The sequence below is a fragment of the Corythoichthys intestinalis genome, chromosome 2, assembly GCF_030265065.1.
Source record: "Corythoichthys intestinalis isolate RoL2023-P3 chromosome 2, ASM3026506v1, whole genome shotgun sequence".
NCBI classification, from domain to species: Eukaryota; Metazoa; Chordata; class Actinopteri; order Syngnathiformes; family Syngnathidae; genus Corythoichthys; species Corythoichthys intestinalis.
The window spans coordinates 24,737,480-24,756,839 of NC_080396.1; the positions used below are offsets into that span (position 1 = coordinate 24,737,480).

General features: G+C 39.3%; 1 protein-coding gene across 2 annotated transcripts in view; it reads left to right on the top strand.

The window, feature by feature from the left end:
• Nucleotides 1-18,934, top strand: part of eif2d (eukaryotic translation initiation factor 2D) — a 59,651-nt gene extending 40,717 nt beyond the window's left edge. For both annotated transcript variants that reach the window (XM_057821466.1, XM_057821461.1), the window contains exons 11-15: nucleotides 1,465-1,554; nucleotides 1,988-2,083; nucleotides 11,469-11,589; nucleotides 18,278-18,452; nucleotides 18,532-18,934. In XM_057821466.1, coding sequence (XP_057677449.1) covers nucleotides 1,465-1,554; nucleotides 1,988-2,083; nucleotides 11,469-11,589; nucleotides 18,278-18,452; nucleotides 18,532-18,599 — 550 coding nt within the window. In that variant the 3' untranslated portion in view covers nucleotides 18,600-18,934. The remainder of the gene's footprint in view (nucleotides 1-1,464; nucleotides 1,555-1,987; nucleotides 2,084-11,468; nucleotides 11,590-18,277; nucleotides 18,453-18,531) is intronic.
• Nucleotides 18,935-19,360: the final 426 nt, after the last annotated feature.

A 19,360-nucleotide genomic window follows, 5' to 3' on the forward strand; every position in this document is an offset into this window, starting at 1 on the left:
AAATGCCCAGAACCAATGAGAGTAAAGAAATTCAAACACCCAACCAATAAAAGTTGAAATTCAAACGACAACAATAAACACGTGGTTTTTTGTTTTGGTTTTTTTGCATTTCCGGGAAGTACCTTTTTATTGTCTTGTGCAAACGTGCAAAATTGCAAATACGCATGCCCAAATAGACTGAAAGTGAGCTCAGACAACATTGACACCATTTTTTTTGTAAAGCCAACCGTCTTTATTGCATTAATTTTTGACCGATCTGAAGCTAGCTTCGCAAGAAAATTCATGTATTGGCCTATGGCTCCATCTAGTGACTTCTGGGTGTCAACACAAAAAATTTTTTATCTGCATGTTTTTGACTCGCCAAAGAAGCGATTGCATCAATAATCACGGAAAATGCATGATAAAACATCAGGTTTACAGCATATTAAAAATCATGATTTATAATGGGAGTCAATGAGCCAAAAAATGGCAAAATAACAAGAGTTTAGTGCAAATCTTCCCAGCCTGTTTGCAATAAGTTAGAAATTGCCGGATGGTGCCATTTCGAACTTCTACATGATTTAGTATCCTGCAGGAAATATCAGCTCCCTAGTGTATTTTTTCATATGCTTTTTTTCCTTTTAAACACAGAAAAAAACGAAAAAAGCCAAAAAATGGACAAATAACACCCAGGGGTTAAAAGATAAATGTTAGTACAAGTTATAGAAATTTTATACCAAAGCCCCTCTTAATGTTTTCATTTTAATAAAATTTGTAAAATTTTCAATCAAAAAATAAACTAGTAGCTCGCCATTGTTGATGTCAATAATTATAAAATCAGTCGCACCCAAGCGCCAGCAGAGGACGACAAGACACAAAAAAAACACACGTAACAAGTGGAGATGTCACTGTGCTGTCATTTTAATCTGTTTGAGCGGGGTATGTGCGTAAATTGCGTCAAATATTTTAACATGATTAATTTAAAAAATTAATTACCGCCTGTTTACGCGATAATTTTGACGGCCTAAATTTCAATATTAAAAAAAGTCAATAGTACAATTGAACACACATTGCCAAAGGGAGAACATGAGCGTGGCCATAGCTATTAAGAGTTATTCAGATAACTATAGCATAAAGGACATGCTAACAAGTTTACCAAACCATCAGTGTCACTCCAAAACACCAAAATAACATGTGAAATGATATCATAATGTGTTAATAATTTCACACATAAGTCGCTCCTGAGTATGTCGCACCCCCAGCCAAACTATGGAAAAAAAACTGCAACTTATAGTCCGAAAAATGTGGTAATTGGGGTGCATTCTTGCTTTACATTATGTTAATTTATATTAAACATGACATGATCTGATTTTTTCAAAGAAGGAACATTTTTATTCATTACTAGATTTTTAATAGGTTATGTAAGTTATATGCATTCTATTAAATTAGTTCTATTGGGGTTGATTTTCTTTGGTGCCTCCACAGGAAAGGTGTGGCACTGCAGCCTGCTGAGGTGAGAAGCATTGTCACTGAGTATGTGAAGAACAATGACTTGGTGGATGAAAAGAATAAGAAGTGAGTACATATTATTAGCAGATAAACAGGGTAATGTAGTGAGTCAGATGGCATGACGCATAAAAAAATGTGTTCCTACAATAATAGAACATTGTAAGGATCGAACCATAATAAGGGGCTGTTTGCTTCAGGATTGGATATGGTGCCGTGGTAAAAGGGCACCAACATTTGCATCCCCAGGCCATGTGATGCTGCTGTAATCAGATAAAATGCTAAAATGTGACTCTGAATCAGAAGAGGCATCTTTGTTCTTTTTCAGGCCTAAAAATCTTGTCTATCTTTTCATGTGCTAAATAAATTGATGTTTTGTGGTAGATTAAATAGTTAGCCTTGAAGATCTTAACAAGGCAACATGTGCCCTGCCATGCAGTTAGCTGAATGATGCTCAACTGCAAAGGAGGCAATCATTCCGGTGTGTTTTTCTCCCAACCAGTTACGTGAGAATCAACCCAATACTGTGTGACTGTTTGCTTGAGAAATCGGAGCACCAGGACGTAGACACTCTCAAGTGGGATGAGCTTTTCAGCAGGTAACATTCTATAGTTTTGATTGCCACAAATTTACCAGCCCCTGTTGTACACAACATTCTTGCAATGTGCAACTAATTTTCCACAAGCTCATTAACTCAATTTTCAAGGGATCAAAGTGTTTCCAGTTGTGTTGATTTCAGTTCTCTGGTAGAAATTGTAAGATGTTTACTATTCTTTCAAGAAAACATTTACGCAAAACACTTAATTTATTTTGAATAGGATTTAAAACAAGCTAAACCTGCAAGCTGGACTGAAGGGCCCCTCGCAGTTCGGTGCAACTCAGGCGGCACACAGCTCAGGGTCATGCCAAAGCGTCCACCTCTCTCATCATCTCATGAGAAACTAACATGTGCTCGAAACACGTGTCTTTTTATTGTGTGGAACCGCTTTTGTGTTGTGGGCATGGCTGAAAGAGATGTTTTCGTATATCCTGAGATGAGAAATACGCGAGTCAATTAAAAATTATCTGCACATTGCTCTATAGCACACTCTTGTTTTAGCTTTTTCATTTTTTTAACATGTGTTGACTACTGTGTCACGTGATTGCGGTCAGCTAATCTAATTGTTCATTCAGTTTTAACAAGTGTTATTTTCAGTTGATAAAAATGGACGCTCCACTTGCACAAAGCACCAGAGATGAACAATGTGCTGTGGTCTGATTTTTGTGGTCAGAAGGTTCACCGGGGGTAGAAATTCATAAAAGGCTCTTAGCACAATATGGGGACAATGCATTATCGAGAAGAACGGTATCTGAGTGGAAGTTTAAAAATAACCGGACCAGTGTGAAACATGCAGACGGAGCAGGGTGTCCATCAACCTCCACCAGAAAAGAGAAGACTGTGTTAGTTCAACAAATGATATTGGCAAACCAATGCACAACTATTGATGAGATAGCACAATCTTTGCAGATCAGTTTTGACTCTGCTCAAGAAATCATTCATGAAATCATGGGTACAATAAAGTTTCTGCAAGGTGTATGCCAAGACAGCTTACAGAAGAGCAAAAGCGTAGATGTATGGATATCTGCCAAACGTTACTGAACCGCCACAACAATAAAGGTCGAATAGTCACTGGAGATGAATCACATGGGTTCATCACTACAGTCCTGAAACCAAAATTCAAAGGTTGGAGTGGAAACAGCCGTCTTCCCCGGTAAAGAAAAAATTCAAGAGTCAACTTTCTGCAGGAAAGGTAATGCTATCAATTTTGTGTGATTCTGAAGGGCCTATTTTGGAGGATTTTGTGGAAAGGAGGAGTACAATCATCAGTCACACACACACACAATTACATCTACTCTGATTTGCTAGCCAAGCGCCTGAAGCCTGCAATTTGTACCAAACGCTGAGGATTACTGTCAAAGTTTTGCTGCAGCATGACAACGCATGCCCACAAGTTGCCAAAGAAACCACTGAAACCATTAATAAACTGGGTTTTGAGGTGCTGGAGCATGCTGGAGAGGTCTCACTCCCAATGTTTGTTTTTTTTTTTTTTGTTTTTTTTTTATATAAACCTTTCCACAACAATATTTACATTTGAACTAACTTATACATTTAACTAACTTATTAACTTATGAATTCTTTATGTTCTTCTTAATACAAAGGCATGACATCATTTAGACTAGAGTTGACACAGTGGCTGAAAATGGCGAAACTTCACTTGAGCTCCCCTCCCAATAGTCATACACTATATATTTTTTTTCAATTTTATTTAGAAGTGTTTTTACTTTTTTTTATAGCAATTATTTTGTTCTTTCTCTAATCTTGTGAGCAACTTGATCTGTGGATGTGGGTATAGTCTATAGACCCTACCCACCGACGTCATAAAACCACGTGCTCGCTGTATGGTTCCGCCCACTTGTCCGTCATTTTGTCTCTGTATTAGCATTGGTTTCAATTGATCGAGGAATTTAAAATGCATTTCATGGAAGACCCGGTGCTTTCTGATGCCGTAAACTCACTGGATGTGTTGCATAAAAGGCGTTATGTGGAAAAGCTACGTTCTATACAGTCGCCAGATCCATATTTGATGCCTAAATCGATGATTTTTGACCGGCTGCCTTCGCCGTCTCTGCCTGACCCTGATATTTACAACTATCTTGTCCACACAAAATCAGCCTATTCTCACGAAAGTTTGAAAAACTTTAAGAGCTTGGAGGCTTATAAATGCTACGTTGCTGGTTGGGTGAAACAGGTCCTGGTACACGAAAATTCGGCAGGAATCTTGTGCTCGGAAGGTGAGTTACGAAATTTTCAATTCAAAATCTTTTGTTCTTGCTAACATCCACTGTCAAGTCTAATGTATTTCATGTCATTTGTCAATGGAGCTAGGGCTTTTAATGTTTATATGGTTTAGCAATAGCACTCACTACATACATACGTGTATGTTGTCGGCGATTAGCCTAGCAATGATCTTAATTGTGGTTGTCAGCCCAAAACCCTCTAAACATATATTAAATGCATCTTACCAGATATAAAATGACTACTACATAATCTGTGGTAATCGTTTGGAGCCCAGCTTTCTCGTCGAATTGCAGCAGCCCATCTCGCTCTCTCCTCTCCGTGTCTCTCGGAATCCGGTAGAACTTCAAGTCTCTCCGTCTATCTTCTCTGTTATTGCAACCGACCGCCACACACGCCTTCACCATTTTGATGATTAATGTTAACGAGCAGAAAAACACGCCGTAAATAGGAGGAATGTACGTAGCCGTAACAGGTCAACACGATGTGTTGACGGACAAGTGGGCGGCACCAGTCAGGAGAGCGGAGTTGTGACGTCACGTGGGTAGGGTCTATAAGTTCTATTTATTTTAATTTTATTTAAAATATTTGTTTTTGTTGTTAATTTATTTTAACATTATATTCATGTTCCAATTTGCAAATATGTTCTGGGGGGAAAAAAATCCTATTCAATGGAAAAAAGTTTTTTTTTTTCTTTAAGCCATACATCTCAAAATAACACATTTTGGAGCTATAATTGCAATACCATGAAACCGCGGTATTTTTCCTCACGGTTATCGTACCGTCAAAATATCATTACGGCACATGCCTAATAGTGACTTTCTGTTACCACTACAGTAGTTGGTACTGTAGGATTGATGCAAATGACCCCTACAGGACCCTTCAAGGTACGACTCTCATCAAGCATGGGAGGTTTGGCACAGAACAGATATGTTGCATATCTGCCATGTTATGACTGTTCAAAATTGTGTTGAGACAAATTGGCAACGGTGATTTTCAATTTCCTATTTGAACCACTCTGCTTCAAAGAAACTTACTTTTTCATCTGGTACCTGAACACATGTCTTAAGGCTCTCCTGATGCAGGTGTGAGGTCAATTAATTTTTTTTACCCTGGAGGAGGAGCCTGTCTAGTAACAAAGGGTGTTTCCTGTTCCCAGCAGGGGGCGGCATTCTGAATGAGTAATTCAATGCAGTTGTTTTCAGGCTGGGATACTTCTCATACGTGCCACATTTGAAAAAGACTGAACATTGGATCAGGGAGTTATTAGTCATTTACTGAAGTGGTGTGTTGCCAAGAAAAAAAGCTGACTGAATCACCCCAGACCATTTTGATAACTTGAGATCTTATATGTCTCTTGAACATTCTCACCAATTTTGAGGAGGATCCAACGAACTTTCTAGGCGCCAATGCCTAGAAAGGCAAATGTGCACCCTGTAAACTGTGCTCGGGGCCTAATTAGAAGGCATTTCAGTATTACACAATATTTAAACATGGCAATAATAAAATTAGAGGATCTGTGCAAAGCTTTGCATTCTGTTAACTTGTAACACAGTTTAACTCCTTTAGCATCAGTGTTGGCTTTTGGTGAGAGTCGGTCTATTTTCTCATGTTGGAGAACTGCCTTTTCTTGGCCAGAAGCCTCCCGGGCCTACACAAGTCATACATGTAAGCCTACTATATGTTAGATACGTTTTCAGATTGGCTGAGTGGTATTGAGATCAGGGGACTGTAATTGTAATGGCTACACCAGAACCTTCTTGAATGTTTTTCTGCTGTATTGACTAAGTGCTCCGTATGGTCTTGTGTTTTGGATTATTTTTGTGTTGGAAAGCCAACGATTGTACCATGCGCATGTTCTGTGCTGAATGCTGATAAATACAAATTATCTGTTAACTTCTTGGGAGTTTATTTTGATGGCAATCTTAAGGGGAGTTTGGGGGGGGGGGGGGGGGCTGGTGGCCGAAAAGTGTCATTGCGTGTAATTGACATTGAAGCAAACAACAAAAATGAATGAAATGAACACCAAAAAAAAAGATTTTTTTTATCATGGGTCAAAATTATTTTTCGAACATATCATGTGACTAGCACCTTGGGCGGTCATTTGCTTTGCATATTATTTAAAAAAAAAAAAAATAGGGGAGGGCAATTTTATTTTTCAAATGATTTTCTTTGTTTGAAAATATTTTTGGGGGGAGTGAAGCAACTTTTGGGGGGATTGAATGATTTAGACACAAATGACCTACCCATAATTTGGCCCAAAAACAATAAGGATTGCTAAAATCAAAGAAAACAATTATTATAAAAATTAAGTATTCAAATGCAAATGTTTGAGTCTCAAATATTTTTTCGCATTCAAAAACTTTTTTCTATGATTGAAATGTTTTTTTTGTTTTTTTTTTTTTTGTTTTTTTTTTGCTTGAAGTGATTTTTCGTTTGAAAATATATATATTTTTGAAGCAACTTATTTTTTGATTGAATAATAAAGACACAAATGTCTTAGCCAAAATGTGGCCCAAAGACAAAACAACATTAATCACAAAAAAAAATCTGACTTAAAACAAAATGCATTTTTTTGAGTTTTAAATTTATTTTTGCATTCAAATACATTTTTTTGATAGAATAATGAAGACACAAATCTACCTCCATATGGCTCCGCCCAGGGGATACAATTTTTGACTGGGGTAACTACACTGGCACAACACCGGCGGGCCTACCATATTCAGTGGAGGACAATTCCTAAGCAGCCTGTGGCCTATACTACGAACCGAGTTCAACCTCCCCAGAAGTAATCCAGTTTACCATCGGGTAACCGGAGTTGACAAAACCTGGTTGTCTAGTTTGTGGTCAGTCGGTGCTACGACGCTGATTATGAGGTTGATTAGTCGAACCTGTGTCAACCCAGTCAGAGTTACTGCGCGTTCACATAAAAGGGGGCGGTGACCAGAGTCAAACACTACTTGTGACGATGGCACGGGCACCTTACTTCACGGAGGAGGAATGCGCGATGATCATGCGGAATTATGAGGAATTAAAATCCACCCTCACCGCGAAATCCAACACCGCTTCGGCGAGTAGAGCGCAACGGGTCTGTTGACAGCGAATTTACAGATCGTGTGATTTGTGAGTGCGTCAATATGCCAGTTTACTTATGTCCATGAAAAGAAATAAAGCCTGCTGTCAGGACAATACAATAAGATTTGGTACATTAACAGTAAGAAATAATTGTGACGCATCACCACACGAAACAGGATGATTGTATGTTTAGTCCCCTTGACTGTACGAATACATATGTTCTTTTTTTTTAGTTTGGGCCTAAAAAAATCCAGCCCGACCCGACCAATAAACTTGATTTGCAGGACCGAGCCCGACAACCCCCCCCCACCCCCCCAAAAAAAAGTTATATTTGTGAGGACTCAGGAGAAGAAGGAAATGCAGGGATGCCATGCGTTGTTGCGTAAATAAAAGCCCGTCTTTTGTAACGATTTTTCACAGTTAAACAAGACTGTAAGATGCATATTCAATAAACTTTTATATTTGTGCGTCTGTCCTATCAGTGGATTTGACATTTAATTTAATCTCCTCAAGTTGGCAGAAAAAAACGCAAGTTTTCTCAATGTTTAAATAGTCTACATATTTCAATGATTATTATAAATGCATCAATTTGAAGCGTTTCCATACCCCGCTCCGAATAATACGGCAGACAGTGTTCTTACGCAGATATTCAGCATCACCGATGGAATACATATATTGTCCCTGGCGAAAGAGCGCACGGACAGGCACACACAATTTGCGCGGTTGTGAGGGCCTGACTCGGCGGGTTACATTAGTGACGTCTGCCTAGACCAGTTGGCACAGGTAAAGAATTCCCTCAGCTGAAAATCTATATCTTTCATGGAGAACATCTTCCGGGTACGCCAGCGGATTCTGGCGGTCCCGAAATACCCGTGCCCTCCGGAGAGAGCCCCTCACAATCCGCGCGCCAATGTCGTATGGGTCGTCCAAGTACGCTGTCATTGTCAGGAGGACACGTCCGCGGAGGAGTGCTGTTTAAATAGAGCGTGGTTAATTGGAATCCTGATGTTAAGCAAGATCTAACTCTGACACGACCAGGTTTGGCGTGTGGCGTGTGTTGCCATGGCAACACTTCTCGGTTCCAACATATCCACCTTTCGTAGTCTCGCATAGCCGCGAACTTACGTCGCACGTGATAAAGTTACTCTCGAAGTTACCCTGCTAAGCCAGAAAACCGGCTTCGTAGTATAGGCCACTGATTTAGAATTCCCCTCAACAATGATGGGAAACAAAAAAAACGCTCATTTTCAACTTGTTATACATATTCTTGTAAGTTAATTTTACTGCTGACACTGCGTTTTAGGGCCACTACATGTTGTGCCCCCCCCCGGCCCAAAAGTCAAACTCCGCCTATGATGACAGTCCTTCTGCTATTGTTGCTTACACCTATGCGTTGATATTTCACATTTGTGATGGTGTGCTTTTTATTACAAGTCATGTTGACTCCTCCAATAGACAACGGGTTTATGGTTGGAACCTCTTGTCAGTCCAATTGCCTTTGATTAAGTAGGTTTGAGGAACGTCTGGTGCCGGCTTACATATTTTAGGCGGGCTGATGGTATCAACAGTACTACAACTGTCTTCGTTCTCAGAGTTTGAACACTCCCAGTTGGATCTTGTGCCGCCTGATGGATACAGTATCGAAGGATGAAACGGTTATTCTGGTAGTTTCAAAAAACTTTTTGTTTTCCCCATGGCACCATGTCTAGCAAAGCCAGTACGGTCTTAGCACGCAGCATTGAGCCTGGTATGTGACAAGGCTGCACCTTTCCCTGTTTCTCCACGTGGTGGACTTTTAAGTTTTAGCTGAGCAACATGCTATCAGGCGGAAAGGACAATAAACACGGACCTAGACTGAAATGACTACATAGTGATGTTAGCATAAATAACTGTCTGACATGCGAGTTAGAAGACCCTAACCACACTGGACATAGATCATATTTCTAAGTTTTGATTATTGATGTATTGTCAGATAAATCTTATGAAAACACATGGGAACAGTTTGCATTGAGAGAAAATGCTTTTTATGTTTCCTTTAATGATGAATAAAAATGGCATGCCCCCCTTCCTCACCTGACCTTCCTTTAACCTTGTTGAAAGTTGTGGTCCCTCCTGTCAAGAGATTTACAACACAGTGAAGCAAAACAGAACCCTTTGCTGGACAGAATCTTGGATTGCTGCTGCACAAAAATCTTACTGTCATCAGATAAAGGAGTTGAAAAAACTCCATGGATGTAAAGCATATGACTTAAGCGGAGTAATTGCAACCAATTAAGTATTTATGTAAATTTTGAGTTGAGTTGAGAAATTCTCAACACTTGCCCACTAATAAGAAAATTGCTACGAGGATTGGGCATCTTTGACATGAGACCAATTTGTGATGTATATAGATTTATGGGTTGTGATTGGAAACAAAGACAATATCTTTAAATGCATAATGGTTCGATTATGATCATGATACCATGCAAAACAGACCTCAAGGTTTACATGATCCATTTGTGCAAAATTGTGATTTCAGACAAAATAAAAGTGTCAAAGCCACTGTCATTTTTGCAGCCTTCCTAATGATTCCTGATTTAGAATCTATTGTCAATTATTTCACATTCAATTCACACTTTGTTATCCTGCTAAGCTCACACATCAGATGATCAAATGTTTCTAGTCATATTGCATTTATTTATATAGACTATAATCACAAAATGTCTCAAAGGGCTTCACAGACCCACAGTTGACAAACGATTATGACACCTACTGATCTGAACCACAGAAAGAGCAGGGAAAATAGGAAACCTTGGGAAAGGCCACATTAATGTCCTTGCCTTATTAGAGTACCGTATTGGCCAGAATATAAGACAGTGTTTTTTTGCATTGAAATAAGACTGAAAAAGTGGGAGTCGTCTTATATTCGGGGTCTAGACATTATACCCATTTACGACACTAGATGGCGTCAGATATCAATTAAGCGAATGCTGAACTTGAGTAAAGTTCTGTCATGATAGATCTCAGTTACTCTCAAGTTTAAGCAGTTTGCATTATTTTATTGCAATGTTTTTCCTTATTCAGATTTGTTTCAAGACTACAGTTACAGCTAGACCTCACTTTGATGGTTAATGCAGTTATTGCAATGTTGTTGTTTTATCACAATATAAATATATATATATATATATATATATATGGTGTTGTATAGATTGGTTTATTTACATTTCAAAAACCAGAAGCCTTTCATTTATGAATGTGATTGCACTTTAGTTTACATATTTAAATGTTCAGATTTTAGGATTTGAATGAAGCAAAATAACATGCTTTTTCTCTCAAATATATTGTTATAATGTATACAATTTGTTTCAGATTTACTGTAATTATTTTCTGTATAAAAATTAATTTGGTGTTCAAAAAGTCTTTTTTCAAACTTGAGTCTTGAAAAAGGGGTCTTCTTATAATCAGAGCCGTCTAATATTCGGGCCAATACGGTAATTGCCTGCAGTGTTTTGTTTTTGACCGAATCAAAACCGCAATATCTGCCAGCAAAATAACAATTAGATTTTATTCTGAGATCGTTCAGCCCTAGTCTGGGTGGAAATCCCATGATTTGAAAGCTGAAGCACAAACATTTGAAAATAAATTAATTTCCCTCAATTGTTATAATTTTAGGTCCAGATGAAGCTTTGACCAACATTGTGTGTACACGCTCACATTTCTGAGCGGTCAGAATTTCACAAAGGGAAATCGACATCAAAATGCTCAAACAATTTGGAACATAAATGCTTGTGTATTTTTTAGGTAAACTCTGAAGGGGGGAGCTTTTAACACAGATACCTTGCTGAAATTAGAGGATCACTAAAAAATGTGTAAAAATAGTAGCGGCAATTTGATTAAAACACAAAATTGTTTCTTTTGATTTTGAAAACGGCCTGTGTATGTTTGAATTGTTATCTTATTTCTATACTTGGTGTGATTGAAAACATTAAATACAAGTATTGAGTTTGAAAATTTTGGTTCACAAAGAGTTTTGCTCAGTTTTTATTGATACTCATAGAAGTCATAAAACATTGGCCATTCGTCATTTTTACAGGACATTGGGGAGAATGCAGCTGTGCCATCAAATAGTGTTTCCTGGACAACCACCCGTTTTAAAGAAGGGACACATTGAGCCCATTGATGTCTCAGTGGCTTCCCGAGGGTCCAATAAAAAGGTGACAAGTTGCTAATCTATGAGTTGTTACTTTATTTATGAATTGTTGCACATCTTTAACACAGGAGTGTGTCCCTCAAGCCACGATACACTTTTTTTCTATTTCCTTTCATGTACTGCTCGGCCATTATAATAGCTTCGGCATTTTTATTTCAAAAAGCAATTCTTCAATTGGTATTGACCCAAGATTGAATCATTTCCACCTTGCAAGATGTTTTTCTGATCCTGACAGCAGTTTACAAGCAGGGGAGATTTATGGTTATCAGACTGTTCCAATGCACGATTCAATTTACACTAGCCATGGCAAGTTTCTGTTTCGACAAATCCAACTAGGGAAGGTTTGCCAAAAACAAACAGGCGGTTCATGAGGAGATTGTAGCGCTCAATAACCTTAGGTCAGGATAGGTAAATTTGCGTTAGATGGTGTAAATGGTATTTTGTGCAGTCATTAAGCTTTTTAAAATGCAGTAGGTCTGATTTTTCTACTGTTGGATGGTAATTTCGCAACACTGCTCCAATTTCAGTTGGCATTGTCTCGGGAATTTGCTCCAAAAAAACTGAAACGTTGAAAAACAGTCAAATGATTAGGGTTGGGCATTGTTTGAATTTGAACGGTTCCGATTCCACGTTTCGATTCCGGTTCCAAACGATCCTCAACTCCGATTCTTTTAATAGGCATGGTCAAAAAAAATTGCATAGTTTATTTTAATTTCTTCTTGATTGATTTTTTAAATTATATGAACTTTATTAACTATGAATTTCTCAAAGGGCTATTTTTAACTTGTATATAAATATAAGTCTTTGAACTTGAACATGATGAAGTTTCTTTCCACAGGAGTGCACTTTCAGATGTTTAGTTTTCAAAAAACTCAGAGAAAATATTTACTCATATTATCTTGCCTATGTTTTAGAGTGACTTACGCTGCAGGCATTTTTACATGTTATCGAGCTCCCACTAATCGGCTAACCTGGTGCAGAATATCAAACAAACAAACAAAAAACACCTTGTAAAACCCAGTCCAGATTAGCAGCGAGTACAGTATAAAATCAGAAACAGTTTTTGTTGAGGAAAATGATCATATCTGCCTTCTCAGGCAGTAAGTGTGAGTGTTCTGGACAGATGGTGTCTCCTGCAGTGGAGAACACACGTTCACTGGGTGTAGATGAAGCTTGAATGCATAGATATGATGAGAAAGTCACAAATATTACGTAGGGGAAAGGTACAGTGTATCACAAAAGTGAGTACACCCTTCACATTTCTGCAGATATTTAAGTATGTCTTTTCATGGGACAACACTGACAAAATGACACTTTGACACAATGAAAAGTAGTCTGTGTGCAGCTTAATTTATTTTCCCCTCAAAATAAATCAAAATATAGCCAATTATCTAAACCCCTGGCAACAAAAGTAAGTACATCCCTTAGTGAAAATTGTCAATATTAACATACAACATGTCAACTGTCAATATTTTGTGTGGCCACCATTATTATCCAGAACTGCCTTTACTCTCCTGGGCAGAGTTGACCAGAGCTTCACAGGTTGCCACCGGAATGCTCTTCCACTCCTCGATGACGACATTGCGGACCTGCCAGATGTTTGAGACTTTGCGCACGGATCCCCCAAAGATGTTCTATTAGGTTTAAGTCTGGAGACATGGTTGGGCAGTCCATCACCTTTACCCTCAGCCTCTTCAGTAAAGCAGTGGTCATCTTGGAGGTGTGTTTGGGGTCATTGTAATGCTGGAACACAGTCCTGCGACCCAGTATTTGGAGGGAGGGGATCATGCGCTGTTGCAGTATTTCACAGTACATGTTGGAGTTCATGTTTCTCTCAATGGAATGTAACTCTCCAACACCTGCAGCACTCATGCAGCCCCAGACCGTGACATTTCCACCACCATGCTTGACTGTAGACATGACACACTTATCTTTGTACTCCTCACCTGGTCACCGCCACACATGCTTGAGACCATCGGAACCAAACAAATTAATCTTCGTCTCATCAGACCAGTAATCTATGTGCTTTGTTAACATGTCTTCAGCAAACTGTTTGCAGGCTTTTCTTGTGTATCGTCTTCAGAAGAGGCTTTCTTCTGGGGTGACAGCCATGCACACCAATTTGATGTAGATTGTGGCGTATGGTCTGAGCACTAACAGGCTGATCCCCCACCTCTTCAATCTCTGCAGCAATGCTGACAGCACTCCTGCGACGATCTTTCAAAGAAAGCATTTGGATGCGACGCTGAGCACGTGCGCTCAGCTTCTTTGGACGACCAACCAGAGGCCTGTTCTGAGTGGACCCTGCTCTTTTAAAACGTTGGATGATCTTAGCCACTGTGCTGCAGCTCAGTTTCAGGGTGTTGGCAATTTTCTTGTAGCCTTGGCCATCTTCATGTAGCGCAACAATATGTCTTTTAACTCATTTGCTCCCAGAAACTTATAAATACGTTCTATTTTTAAATGCTTCATTTTCCCAAAAACGTATTTATACGTCTTTTGTTTTTTTTGTTTTTTTTTACAAGAAGCATCTAAAGCTTGCGATCTATCTGAGAAACAAAAAACAAGGCTCCAAACCCGTTTTAAAGCAATAAAACTGGCCACTCGAGGGCAGTAGCGCATTTTACAAGACCCGCCACCCGATTCAACAGCAATGAACGGCCGGGCAGCACGGTCAGAGCGCTGGTGGCATGATGCCAGGCGGCGCTCCGACCGAATAAAACAACCGAGAGGTTGCCTGGGAGGCCAGGCGCTGGACGACCGAGCAAAACGAGTGGGACCCCCAGTGCAGCAGCTCGTCGAGCAGACCCCGCAGAGACGCAAAAATAATCAATCTTTGTGAGACAGACAATGATGAGGTAAGAGTTTACACGGCTGACGTGTTGACAACGGCGTCATCTCGGCGACAAAGCGTCATCTCTCATTAGTCATGTGAAAATAAATTGTTACTTTGCTATCGAAAGCGCTATTTGTCTGGTTGTTAATGGTATTTTGTAAAAGGAAAACATTATTAATTAACTTTGTTCAAATCAAAGTTATGTTTGAAATTTATGTGTTTACAAAAAGTTCATTTTCTCCGTTTTTTCATCAGAAATTGGAAAATTGCTCAAACTAAGCTATTTTCTAATGCTGATTTCTAAAGAATGGAAAAAAAGATATGAACTTACTTTTTTCTGCTGAAAGAAGAGAGTCTAATATTTCTTTTGGTGGGTTCCATGTTTATATAGCAATAGAACAGAATTTTCTGTGGGCCTTGCAAAATCAGTCAAAATCCAGAAAAACAGCCGGGACCGAAAGGCCTTGCTCTGGTGAAAATGGCTGGGAGTGATTGAGTTAAGATCCTCAGAAAGTTCTTTGCCATGTGATGCCATGTTGGAACTTCCAGTGACCAGTGTGAGAGCGTGAGAGCTGCACTACAAATTTGAAAACACCTGCTCCCTATGCACACCTGGACCTAGTAACACTAACGAGTCACATGACATTTTGGAGGGAAAATGACAAGCAGTACTCAATTTGGACATTTAGGGATGTACTCACTTTTGTTGCCAGGAGTTAAGATATTAATGGCTATATTATGAGTTATTTTGAGTCGAACATAAATTAATTCTATTATATAAGCTGCACACAGACTACTTTTCATTGTGTCAAAGTGTCATTTTGTCAGTGTTGTCCCATGAAAAGATATACTTAAATATCTGAAAAGATATACTTAAATATCTGCAGAAATGCGAGGGGTTTACTCACTTTTGTGATACAATGTAGCTGTAAGCCGCATCGCACTTTACATACATGTACCTTAGCTGGGAGCTACGATGAAGCTTTAGTGTAAATTCTTCTATTGAGTATAATTTAATGTAGATGAGGCAAAATAATAAGGATTTCCTTATTTGTAAAACCGATTCTAAAACAAAAGATGCTTTTAATGCTGTTGATTTTAATGGAGGCAGCAACGCGCTACTTAAAGTATGTAGCTGCTTATATAGCTACATTAGCCCAATGTAGTAATACGGCTTATTTTCGTACTATTCCATTCATCCATCATCTACCGCTTAATCCGGGGTCGGGTCACGGGGGCAGCAGAAGAGAGACGTAATTTATTGTTTTACTTACCTGGTTCTGACTGGTTAGAGGACCGACGCAGCATGTCAAATACGCGGCACTCAGCTATGCACTTGGCACTTGTATTCCATGTGGCCGGAGGTGTTTAATCATATTGGTCATGCAGCCATCTTTGCATTATATTGCAAATGTTGCACTGAGCTGATTGGTCATTTTTCTTAGTGAAGTTGAGCCAAACCTTTTAGTACTGCTGCACCGTGTCCATGGTTGAAATAAAGTTGCAATACACACACACTTAATGTGGCTTCTTCTTCGAGGTGTTGGGCAGCAATTTTTTTTCCCGCTCGGCAGTCAGGGCATCGAAACGTGTAATTTAAATTTTAAAATTCGAATGGTTCTGGGGGAACCGGAGTACTAGTCTGAGATCCCATCAATGCTCAATGCCCAACCCTACAAATGATAATGGTCACATGCAGAGGTGAGTAGAGCAGGCAAAACGTTTACTCGAGTAAGAGTAGTTTCGCTTCAAAATAATATTATCAATGTTCCCTCTAATTTTTCTTGTGTCTGACGAGACACACAGGTACCCTAAGCACACTGAGTACCACTGTGAGCAACATCAGGATGTGTACCCCGTGCACACCACTATCACGCCTGTTCAAAACCTTGGATCAAAGCAAGTTTACATGGCTTATTAAAAGAATCAAACTGCAGCAGAAATGTTCATTAGTTTACTTTTAATATAATTGATTTGGCCCACTTAAAATAAAAAAGACAAAAATCTCATTGTTCATGGGATGCGTACTAGAACAGGGGTCCCCAAACTTTTTTGCACCACGGACCGGTGTGATTTGGGTCTTTTTTTTTTTTTAACGGACCGGTGTTCTGTCAAATTTTGCACCCTTATAAAATTTTGCTCCCATAGCTTTTGTGGCGGTGAAAAAAAGCCCTCTTTTATATTCAGTTGGACTCTCAATGTTATACAACGGTGCTAAAAAACTATTTACATCATAAACATACATGTGCAACACGAAAATGGCGTAAATTGATGTTTAACGACACGGCGAAGTCGTTAAGTGACAGAGCTGCGTGCAGTTGTTGTGTGCAGCTAACATGGCAAATTTAAGTTAATATTCCTTTCTTTAAGGAAAGTTTGTAGTATGTAATTTGGAATCGCTGCATTCACGGTCATTTTTAACATTACGCGAATGCCAAATTTGTCAGAAAACCGGCAATGTGCGGCAGAAAAATACAGCAAATATAAAATAACATTTGTTTTTAGCCCCGTCGTGTTTAAGTGCAGGGAAAATACAACTCACCCGCTGAATCAGTGGGAGGCCTGAGCTTGTTTCGTTTGTTTCACTGCTCTCCTAGCGATGTCAGGATACTCCGAAATGACTTTAATCCAGAACCTCGGTGGAGTTGTTGTCTCAAATGTATGTTTAAGGTTGCCGTGATTTGCGATCTCTACAAGCTGATATTCCGGTTGCACAGACATGCTCGAATCACTCGGTTTATTCACATACGGGTCATGAATCCACTCCTTCACAGTTCGTGGGTCTTTAGTGATTAGGAAGTAGCAGAGATTTTGTTTTCTTAGAGGTTGTAGGCTCATCTTCTGGCTCATTAGGTTCCCTTTTCCCCGTAAAAAATCTGTCCAAAGAGGTCTGTTTTTCAGTCATTCTAGTGTGGGGGCTAATTATTTCCGGGAACAAATGTGATGGGCGACGAACTACGTCATGCATTATTCTCGAGGCCAAGCGCACATACGGTAGATATACAAAACAAGATGTACTGCTAACAGTCCAATCAATGCATTTCTATGACGACGTTCCATTCTGTAGTTGTATATCTAGAGTAGACAGGAATATTGGTGTGTTAAGCGGCACAGGCCAAAGTCAATCGGCCAGAACGCACTCGTGAATGAATTATTTATTATTTCCGCGCAGCCCGGTACCAAATGCGCCACGGACCGGTCGTTGGGGACCCCTGTACTTGAAGAGAAGAGTCCTGATTTGGCCTGGGTAAGGTCCAGTTGTGGCATGGGTGCATTAATAAATAGTTAATAAATAAAACATAATGAACAACCACAATCTGGGAATCTGTCAAACTCGCATGGTAAAACTGTTCAGACAGGAAGGACACTCAAGTTTCCTATTCTCCATGTCCAAGCAGCTTCACAGGAGAGGTTTAAAAAATTAATAATAGTAATAAAAATGAATACATTTCACCCAGTTTCACAGCGTGTTCTTCTATTTGAGCATACTCTGACAGCCATTCCATCTTAAAAGAATCACATTTCTTTTTTACTTTGGCTTGATAAGTCGCTGCCCGTTCGTTTTGGCGTGATAATTGGTCAGCATATGTGTCTCCTAACCCCGCTGCTGTTGTTAGCTAACTAACCGGCCCGGAGCGTTTGGCCGTTTATTTTTGTGCTATTTGAAGTTGATAAAAATGGATCTTGCTTTTGTCAGAAAATTTTACTTGACAGTTTGACAACCATGCCTGATGTTATGGAGACACTGTTGGACTTTTCTAAGCTGTCAAGTTTCTTTAAAAAAAAAAAAAAAAAAGATGGTTTCCTGGTTCTTATTTTTTTCCTCGCTCTGATGATTACCATGTGCCACGTTTAGGTGACCATAATAAAGAACCTGGAGATGTACGCTTTGGATCCTTCTGCTGTAGCCACCGCGTTGCAGCACAGAGTTCAAGCAAGTTCCGTCCTGCAGCCCCTTCCTGGGGCCAAAGACAAAGTCCTGGTCCAGATACAAGGCAACCAGATTCAACAAGTTGGAAGTTTGTTGCTAGGTTTGGAACTTTCTCCTTTTTACGTCGTCTGAAATTGTTATTAGTGAAAGTAAACATTCTCTCTAATCTTCCTTTTCAGATCATTATCGAATTCCTCGCAAGTACATCCAAGGGTTAGACAAAGCTCCAAAAGGTGGAAAGAAGTAACATTTTAGTGCGATACCTGCTACACTATACTGGGTCATCACAGCTTACACAGCTGTATTCCTGTGGGCTTTTTGTGTAATATAAGGCCATTTTATGACAAATGATAAAATACTGTTGTGCTGATTTGTGTCTGGCATATTTGGAACACATTGTTGCTGCAGCATAAATAATTCCATCGTTGTGAGAACTATCCTCAAGTGTTGGTATTTATTGCTGTTAACTAAAAGCAATAAACTCGTCAGTGATGTCAAATTGTCACGGAAACACTTTTTGACAGACTTTGTCATGATATTTGTCCTGAAATGTGAAATAATGAGCTTGTAAAATAAATATTTTGTCAATGTAAAATGTGTTTTGCATTTATCATGCCAGTCAGTGCAGTTGTGCCGAATGTGAGAAAATGTTGTAAGCCCAACCTCAACCCCGGGCCAATTGTTAAATCATTTATTGCCATGTTTACAGTGTACTGAACACTCTTTGTTCAGAAAAGATGCACTTGGATTCCTTTGGATTTAACTTCATTATTTAAAGCTGATTATTTCTTTGAGGTCTTGTTCTCACAAATGACCGGAGGTCGCTAAAAGCCATAGGGTTGCCCCAGTTTGATCACGTGATTCTTAGCTAAGGTGTCAGGTGAAAAAGATTTTTTTATCAGTTATTTAATATTTTAACTCATTGGCTGCCATTGACGGAGATAGACGTCCAATATATTTGAACTGGGAGGCTTGGCTGTGAATCAACATTTGTTTATTTGCTGGCGG